The following is a 9,667-nucleotide window of genomic DNA, read 5'->3' on the forward strand; positions in this document are numbered from 1 at the left end:
GGAATATCCGACCTCTGGGACAATACTGGGTGGTTCAGTGTTTTAGCAATTGCACCTTAGATGAAAAGAGGAAGAGCAGAGGTCAGAAAAAATATGTGAAGAATAACTGAACATTTTCCAAACCTGAGGAAGACTACAAACTCACAGATCCAAGAATCTTAATGAGCAGAAAGAACTATAAGGAAAACCACACCTAGGCACGCTATAATCAAACTGTGAAATAAAATAATATGGAAGAAAAAAATTTGTGTAAGACATATTATATACAGATGAATAAAGAGAAGAACAGCATATATCTCTTCTGAAACTATGCAAGCTATGAGACAATGAAGCAACAGTTCAAAGCACTAAAAAAAATTTTTGGCAATCTAGAATTCTCTAGCTAAATATTTGTTTTAAATGAAAGTGAAATTAAGACCTTTCAAGACCAAAAAAAAAAAAAAAAGCTGAGAGAATTTATCGCCAGTAGAACTGCATTATAAGAAATATTAAAAGAAGTTTTTTGGGTAAAGGGAAAATGATATCAGGTAGAAATTGCGATCTACAGGAAGCTATGAAGAACACCAGAAAATGCACATATGTGGGTAAATTAAAAGGACATTTGAAAAGAGATTTTAAAATCTCTTTAAAAGAGAATTAACCATTAAAAAAAAATGTATCGAGGGGCTTATAATATATGCATTAATAGAAGTAAAATGTATGGGAAAATAATACAAAGGATGGGAAAGGGAAATGAGTGTCCTATTATACAATATACATGAGGTTGTATAATAATAATTAAAGGTAGACTGTGATATCACAACAAGCGAGGTAAAATTGTTTCGTTCTCCATAGAATTGTCAGTAAATGCTCATGTATAATTTCTGAGTGTGTTATTTCAGGCTTCAATGCCTTCATATGTGCCTCTTCTGATGCCAGTAATGCCTTCTCTTGTTTTAACAGTTGAATTCTATACTTGCCTCTTCCTTCAGGTTTCTAATATTCTATTCGTGTCTCTTCCTCTAAAAATCCTCCTCTTATTCTTTGCTCCTCCTGCTTCTTTTCTCAGCCCCTTAATCCTCCCTGTTCCCAGAAACTTAATAAATACTTTTATTACTAGCATGTATTTCATCTTATTGTAATTATTTACATATGTGCCTGTTATCAAGGGCAAAGACATGTCTTATTTATTTCTATATCCCCAGCATCTAGCATAGTGCCCAGTGTATAGAAAGCTTTCCTTAAATCAGTCCTTGAAGAGTTTTATACCAATACTTCTCTTACCCCTGCCTCAGCCTTACCAAAATACTGCATGTCCCTTCCAGAATCTTCTTTCACCTCTAACATGGTGAAAGCAGTAAGAGAGATGGGTAGCCAGGTAAGCATCTGTGTGTGGACAAGGATCTTTTTATTAATTTTTTTAAATGTTCATTTTTTTATTGATATATAATATTGTACACATTTTGAAGGTACATGTTTGATACTTGCATACAATGTGTAATGATCAAATCAAGGCAATTGGATTAACCATCATCTCAAACATTTATCTCTTCTTTGTGCTGGGAATATTACAATTTTTCTCTTCTGGTTTAAAGTATGTAATAAACTACTGTTAACTATAATTTCCCTACTATACTACTGTATACTAGAATTTATTCCTTCCATCTAACTGTACTTTTGTGCCGCTTAACGGACTTCTCTTTTTCTCCCTTCTTCCCGTCCAGCCTCTGGTAACCACCATTCTATGTTCTATCTCCGTGAAATCCACTTCTTTAGTTCTCACAGTAGTGATTTTAAATCTTCAATCTTTAGTTATTTCAATATTTTAAAGTTTCTTAAATTATATGCACAAGTAAAACTTACTTCTGCCATTAACTCTAGTGGGGCCTGAGTATTCTTTTTAGGGTTACTATCTTCATCATTATCTTCATCATTGGTATCATCTTCATCATCATCCTCTGCTGATTCTGACAACTTATCATCAATATCCTGAAGGCAATATTCATTATTTTTCTCCTGCTTTACAGTGACTGCATCTTTGCTCACTTCACCTAAAAGAGAATATACCTAATTAATCAATAAACATCGAAAAGTTTGCAAATTAAATTTTGCCAGATCCTATTACCATTCATTAAACTGATATATTAATAAAAGTAACAATTATCATTCAAAATTCTACATATTTTAACTCATTTAAATCTCTCAACATCAATGAGGTATGTACTATTTTTATTCCCATTTATAGGTGAGGAAACTCAGGGACAGAGAGGTTAAATATACTGGCCAACTTCACACAGCTAATTAAGTGGTAGATCTGTGAGTCGGTCTGGCCCTAGAGTCCATATTCTTATGTCTTGTACTATTTTTACTAATACACAATAAAATAAATATACTTCTATTAAAGTAAGTTTAAATCATCTCCTGGGGAAATACTACTGAATGAGTCTGCTGGCTCCTTCAGCTTTGTGGAAGTCTTCCACAGTTTGAAATTGAACTTGTGTTACACCCACCCCTTCTTGTATGATTTGACTGCCTGGGAAGTCTTTGAGATGCCTCCTTTGATGGGAAGGTGGCCATGAGCTATTCTAAATCGTGTATACCCACTTGTGTTAGAAAGAAGAAAATGAGGAAATCTAGGAGAGCTTCATAGAAGACAATGTTAAGAAAACAAAGACCAAAAAAAAAAAAAAAAAGATAAAACTTATGACTCTAAAACAAACTCCTGACCCTAAACCCAAAGTACTACCCTGAAAAGGAATATCAAGTTCTTCCAAGAGTATGATGGTTGTGTTATTCAGGCCATCCATCTACCTGTTTCTGGTTCATTTACGGTCTCCATCAGCTCACAACCACCCTGATCGTCCAGTGTGCACCCAGCCTGTAGACCGACTCAAAGCACTGATGTCACCAAGGGAGGTCATAATGAGGAATTAGGGACATTTTGTGATGTCACAGGAACGATCTCATTCATGTCACAAACACTTAGCAGCATGAGAGAAGTTTCCTGATCCCTAGATCTAAAGTAGTCCTCTCCCCAGGAGCTGTTTATTTACATTATAGCATCTACCACAACCTGTAATTATCTTGCTTATGTGTTTGTGTTTTTATTTTTATTTATTTGTTTATTTTTTTGGAGACAGGGTCTTGCTCTGTCGCCCAGGCTGGAGTTCAGTGGTGTGATCTCCGCTCACTGCAGCCTCTGCTCCCCAGGTTCAAGCAAGTCTTGTGCCTTAGCCTTCTGAGTAGCTGTGACTACAGGCACACCCCACCATACCTGGCTAATTTTTGTATGTTTAGTAAAGACTGGGTTTGGCCATGTTGGCTAGGCTGGTCTTGAACTCCTGGCCTCAAGTGATCACCCACCTCGGCCTCCCAAAGTGCTAAGATTACAGTGTTTGTGTTTTTAATTGTTTTTTCTTTTAGACTAGTCAAGTGTAGTAGTGAGAAGGGGAGAAAGAGTAAAACAAGGAGTTAATTCTGTAGCTATGAACAATCAACTTGGATAACTTACTATCTTTACATCAGCCTATTATTTATTTTTATTTTTAATTTTCAATTTCTTTTAGACTTCTTTTTGAGACATGGTCTTGCTGAGTCACCCACCCAGTGCAGGGACATGATCATAGTTCACTGCAGCCTGGAACTCCTGGATTCAAATAATCCTCCTGCCTCAGCCTTCCTAGTAGCTAGGACTACAAGCGTATATTAGCATGGTTGGCAATTTTTCTTTTTCAATTTAAAAATTTTTTTAAAGGTGGGGTCTTGCTATATTGCCCAGTCTGGTCTCAAACTCTAGGGCTCAACCTGGGCTGATCCTCTTGCCTTCGTCTCCCAAACTGCTGAGATTTACAGGCATGAGCCACTATACCTGGCCTGTTATTTATTTTTAATAGTCAGCTGTATGTCTTCTACTAGAATGTAAACTTTATAAGGACAGGGCTTTCCCTATTTTGCCAACTGTTGTATCCACAGCCTCTAAACCAGTGCCTGGCACTCTGGCTTTCAACTGTTGTTAAATGAATGGAATGTGTTAATGCTTTCATAAGTATTTTAACTTATTCCAGGACTTAAGACTCTGTAATTATCATCTTATGTAATGTATATCCATGGATCTTATATCAGGCTGAATATAAGGATCACCCAGAACATGACTTTGAAGAACTACTGATTCTCATTACCCGCCCCAGATCTACAGAGTTGTCAGTTCCCCAAGGTCGCAGAAAAGGAGGATTCAATTAGAAGCCATAGTTAGTTAATTCAGTGAAACAAATGTTATTACCTGTGCTTTCTTTTAAGCAGGAAGATGACAGTAGGTCAGACTGTAGATTTGTTAAGATATCTTTACTTTCGATACTCCTTGAAGATACTCTATTTTCAATATTCTTTAAAGAGACTTTATTTTCAATATTCTTAGAAGGGACTTCCTTCCTATGTTAGACAGTGAAAAAATATTTTCTTAGGTCATAATTCTGTTTAATGCTTTAAACACACACACTACATTAAATATAAACATACAATATAATATGCCAACAATAAACTAAATAGCTAAAATGTAGTATCTTCTTTGTGGAAAAGCATTACAAATTATTTTACGATGATTAAAATTCTATTGCTGACTGGCATTTGTTATTGTATTCCTAGACTCTTCAGAGTTCTTTAACACACAGCATTTAAGTAATCAGTTATATAAATGTCTTTGGTATATCACAGTGATATGATGGAATAAAACTAAGAAAATTAGCCTTGAGTTTTTAAGTTTATGAATCGATTTTTGCCATTGCTAAATGCTATGCTTATGCATAGCATAATATTAGCCCTTGGTCATAATATAAAATAGCCTTTTTCATTAAGTAGCTTAACTAAAAATGGGTTAACTCTCCCTTTTAGACTTCAAGCTTGAAGCTTCATGTTAGTAAATAACACACTGAAACAAGGAATTCTTAATGTGGTGCCCTCTGTTCACAAACACAGGCACCCTATACTTGTGGAAAAAAACCCCACGTCTCTTTTTTTGAGGCCTTGAGAATCTTTTAATTTGACTCCTTCATAAAGTTTTAAAAATTCAGCTTCTAGTTTGTATGGAAATATATAAAAAGATGTAAAGTATTAATTTGTTCCCCAAAGTTACAATGGCTCTGTTTTTTCCCTCATGGAAATGTGAATCCAGAACATTAGTAGTTAAGTTAGTGGTCCTATGCACTAATTTAACAAATAGGTTGACCAGGTTGTTATATTTTTAATACTATGGGAGGGAATGGAATCTTTACTCCCCCAGTATATGTGGCTAAAGCAAAACCCTTCTCTGGAAATGAAAAATGCACAGCAAAGATGATTTACATTTGTTCTGCCTCTGCCCCGCTCGATCTTCTAGTTGTGACAGAAAGCATCCAAGAAGAAACTCTACATATGAAAAGTTGTGGAATCATTGAAATATTCAGTTTCCAGGATTGTGAGACTCCTATTATGTAAAAGGTCACCACACTAGTGATTACTAAAATTTATACGCTCTCATAGCTGATCTACATAAAAGGGTTTTGATGTCTTTTTTCTTCCCTGAATTAAAGTATTTCATTGAATCTAAGATACCATCTATTTATTATAAGACATACCATTGTTTTACGTACACTAAAAAAGAAAAAATACTGCCAAATACAAGTGTAAGATGACATTGATTGTAAAAAGTGTTAAAATATGAAAACAATGTGTGCTTTAGAATAAAATATGGCACTTATATATTCAGAGTTATATACCTTAAAAAAGGAATTTAGCTAGTATAGTTCTAGGTATTTGAATAACTAGAAATGCCTATAATAATTTTAATGAAACACACATGGAGGCAACCAACATACTCAATGACCTGAAGATAAATGGAATATTACTATTTGGAAGCAGTGAACATGCCAGAAAAATACCTGTGTGAGAGCTGATCAAATCCTGATTTTAACATTAAGATATAAATGGCTTTTCTGTTCACTTTCTATGGTCTTTCTTGCGTAGTTTCAAAGAATCAGAGGCCCAAAGGTCAATTTCCTCTTCACCTAAAATCTATTGACTTCTATTTGAGAAAGTGATGTTATTTATGGTCATAAGGCCCCTAACTATTTAAGAAAAACAGATAACTAGTATACTATAACAGATCTGTTTTTGTTAACTATAATTACAACTGAGGAAAGATTTAAAATTTTACTCCATGTAGTAATATCCTTTGGAAATGCAAAAGTATTTAATTTAGTACTTAACAAAATTACAGAGCTAATCAGGTTAGACACTCCATTGGAACATATTTATGATAGAGGGCAGATAACCTAAGTTTTAGAATTTTTCCCTCAGTGTGTTGGGTATATTTAGGAAGTATCCCAAAACTTCTATTGAAATTAATAATTTTTTCAGGAGATTTCTATTTTAAACTTTGTCATAAAATGATTTATACTTGTCAAACATGGGCCTAAAAACAAAATTAATTAAAACTTACTTTTCTGAGAATGTCTTAGCTACATTTAGAGAGATCTGTGTTGGTGGGGTATTAAGTTTGCTTGTCAATCTTGGTCTGTGTCCAAAGAGACATTTACTTGAGGTATAAAAATGGGAAGAAAAAAATAGCTCGTTATTCATTTTAGAAAAGGTTATAAAACATGTGATTATGTAAGAAAAGTCCTAGAGATACAATTTTTTTCAGGCTCAGTCAGTGTTGAGTGCTGTGGATTTGCTTCAGCCATTTTCCCCTCAATCTTTATGCTTGAAAGCTTGACCAAAAAATCAAGTAAGGTCCAAAATCTAGAAAACTTTATCCAGCATTAAATACATATTTTATTTCTACTACTGAAAATAGTTTGTCAACTAAAAGCACTTTGCTGGGTAGACAGAATCTTTCCCACATAGGATTTCTAAGGAAAAAGAAAATGTTAAATGTGGGATTTGTGCGCCCAGAAGTTTGAAACTCGTGGTTTATAGAGTCCACATACTTCTTGTGGCTGGGACTGGAGTGAAAAATACAAAAACTAAAGCAATGAAAAAACTTTGAGTTTTCCCTAACCCAACCTAAATGAAATCTTTTGGCAAATCTCACTTGCCAATCAGACTATGAAGCCAGCAGCAAGGTGGAGAGTGGAATGGAAGCTACACTGAAAAAATTCATCAACTTTGCAGGTCAGTCACACTCTTCCCGTGCAGAGATCTCCCCTGATGTTTTTTCCTACTTGATCATTTTTTCTCTAGGACTAGCCCTGTTTACCTTCAACTCGGGGTGAAGTACCTGAGGTGACAAAACTACACACTTGTGAAGCTTATTGGCTACACTGTCCACCCTTCTCCTTCTCTGCAAGCAAATTGAAGGGAAATGATCATTTTGACCTTGCAAGAAGCAGTTTGAGAGGCAGATGCAATTATGACTGAGATCAAGAGAACAAGTAGCCACTCTGCTTTTCTATTTTGGCCTAGGCTGCATCTGATTTATCCCTGGGGTTTATCTACCTCAGGAGGTGGAACACCCCTTGCTCCAGTTCCAACACTGCGTATCACTCAAAGAACATTGGGGGTCATGGATACAACAGTAATTTCTTTTCATCTATGATCTAGTAACTTCTATTACTATTACTGAAAGTTGTATTTCAAATATCCCTCAAAGACAACTAAACATTTTTTAGATTTTATTAAATGTTTTCAACCATGTAATAGGATACGTATAAAATTACATGTAGATTACTATATGTAACAAGGCTCTTTTTTTCTGGTTGATTGTAACTTTAAATGAAAATAAATAAGGTCCTCTGTCACTGATTTGCTATACATTACTTTCTCTTTAATAAAAAAAAGTATTATATAATATGTAATATATATATAATTTACAACAAAAGCCAAGGTGGACATTTTTAGTTTTGACAATATGAAAATTTAAATATATGCTGCCTAAGGTAGAATTTTTCCCAGCCAATATTTAGAATAAACCAAAACAATACAAATTTGAATAGAAGAATCCCACCAGAACAGTATCTACTAATTTGTCAGTAATCCTCACAAATGTGTATATGATCAACTTTCGAGCCGTAATTTTTCATAGAATAAATAGAGATTTTTTTTTTTTTCAGAAAGTAAGAGATGAATACAGGAAGGGCTTTAATAGATTATCAGAATCAGAGTCTTGAACAGGGCAGATACTTAACATTTAGTTACTAAATTGATATTGTACTGTGATTTTTTTTTTACACTTGATCTTAGCCAAAAGGCTGGAAACGATGTAATTTTTTTAACACCAGTTTCTTCAACTAGTTGAGGTGATTATTTTCTTTATTGAGTAGTAACAATTCATGTTACAGAAAATAATTGGTTTAATTTTAAAGTAAATATTCACTTGAAGAAATATTTTGAAAGAAATAAGTATCAAAGGGAAATAGCAATGAGCTATGAAAATTATGATACAAGTAAAATACAGAATCCAGGGTGTTTAAGCATTAAAAAGTAGAAGTGAATATTATCTACACTTCTACATTTTTATCAAAATTCATTTTTCATTTTAACTGTCCTTTTATCTAAGTAACAACTGCTTTGACTGAAGCAAAAGCTGAAGTGCTAATCCATGCATTTCTGGCCTTTCAAATTTAATTGGGTGACAAATGGCTGCATTATCTAGTTCTAATTGCTTAAAAGGCATAGGAGAAATCAGCTGCACAATCAAAGACATTTTCTTACTCTGACATTGCTTCATTTGATTCAATCGTCACTTTTTCTGAAAGAGAAAAAAACACCCTCAGTATTTTATTAACAGTGATGTCCCTAACATACATTTCTAAATGGCAAATAGTTAGGAATTTTAAAAGGATAGGCAAAATAATAAAGGATTTAATTGCTAAGTCATTCAATGACACTCGCCATTCCAATGTTCTTCTTAATATTTAGGACAAAATAGTGGCTAAACATATTCTTTCAAAGTAATAAATCATTTACCCTTTGGATCAGACATTAGCAATCTGCCATTCTGTCTGTTCTTTGCTGTCTAAAATAGAAGCAGAAATAAAAACTAGCATTATTATTTTAGTTTGAGATATTTGAAATAATTTACTAATAGCCTTTATGTAAACATTTGTATTATCTAGAATAAAATACAATTTTATACTAAAGCTGATTATTTAAAAACTGTACAAATTGATGGTAAAATAGACCCAAAACATCCTAAAAAAATTATATACTCTCACCTTTACAGTATCTGTCTTGTCTACAGAAGTCCTGCAAAAACCAAAATATTTACTTCATAAGCCTCTAAACACTTATATAGATTTAAAATACAAATAGAACACAGAACACAATCTGTCAGTTGGGTATTAAGTATGTATTTTGTTTTTGTATTTAGTAGCATTATTTCCATTCTAACTGTAAAATCTCATTCTTCTGGATTATGAAATTTAGTTTAAAAAATCTAGAGAAATTAAGCCTTCTGCGGGGAGGGGATGGGGAGGGAGAGAAGCACAAAAGATAACTAACGGGTACTGAGCTTAATACCTGGGTGATGAAATAATATGTAAAACAAACCCTCATGACACGTTTGCCTTTGTAACCAACCTTCACACATAACCCCAAACCTACAATAACAGTTTAAAAAAAAAAAGAAATTCTCTGTTATCTTTTTGGTTTTATGTAACTTATCTGCCACATTCCAGTTTATTGGTGTCACAAAAAAACAACAACAACAACAAAA

General features: G+C 33.7%; 2 protein-coding genes across 2 annotated transcripts in view; both read right to left on the bottom strand.

The window, feature by feature from the left end:
* ERICH2 (glutamate-rich 2) overlaps positions 1-2,865 on the bottom strand; it is a 14,799-nt gene extending 11,934 nt beyond the window's left edge. Inside the window, exons 1-2 of the mRNA XM_011991950.1 lie at positions 2,791-2,865; positions 1,843-2,030 (exon numbers count right to left, since the gene is read on the bottom strand). Of these exons, the coding sequence (XP_011847340.1) occupies positions 1,843-2,030; positions 2,791-2,818 (216 nt within the window). The 5' untranslated portion in view covers positions 2,819-2,865. The remainder of the gene's footprint in view (positions 1-1,842; positions 2,031-2,790) is intronic.
* Positions 2,866-8,231: 5,366 nt separating this feature from the next.
* Positions 8,232-9,667, bottom strand: part of SP5 (Sp5 transcription factor) — a 98,929-nt gene continuing 97,493 nt past the window's right edge. The window contains exons 7-9 of the mRNA XM_011991966.1: positions 9,168-9,198; positions 8,920-8,968; positions 8,232-8,701 (exon numbers count right to left, since the gene is read on the bottom strand). Of these exons, the coding sequence (XP_011847356.1) occupies positions 8,661-8,701; positions 8,920-8,968; positions 9,168-9,198 (121 nt within the window). The 3' untranslated portion in view covers positions 8,232-8,660. The remainder of the gene's footprint in view (positions 8,702-8,919; positions 8,969-9,167; positions 9,199-9,667) is intronic.

The sequence above is a fragment of the Mandrillus leucophaeus genome, unplaced genomic scaffold (assembly GCF_000951045.1).
Source record: "Mandrillus leucophaeus isolate KB7577 unplaced genomic scaffold, Mleu.le_1.0 Scaffold40, whole genome shotgun sequence".
Lineage (NCBI taxonomy): Eukaryota > Metazoa > Chordata > Mammalia > Primates > Cercopithecidae > Mandrillus > Mandrillus leucophaeus.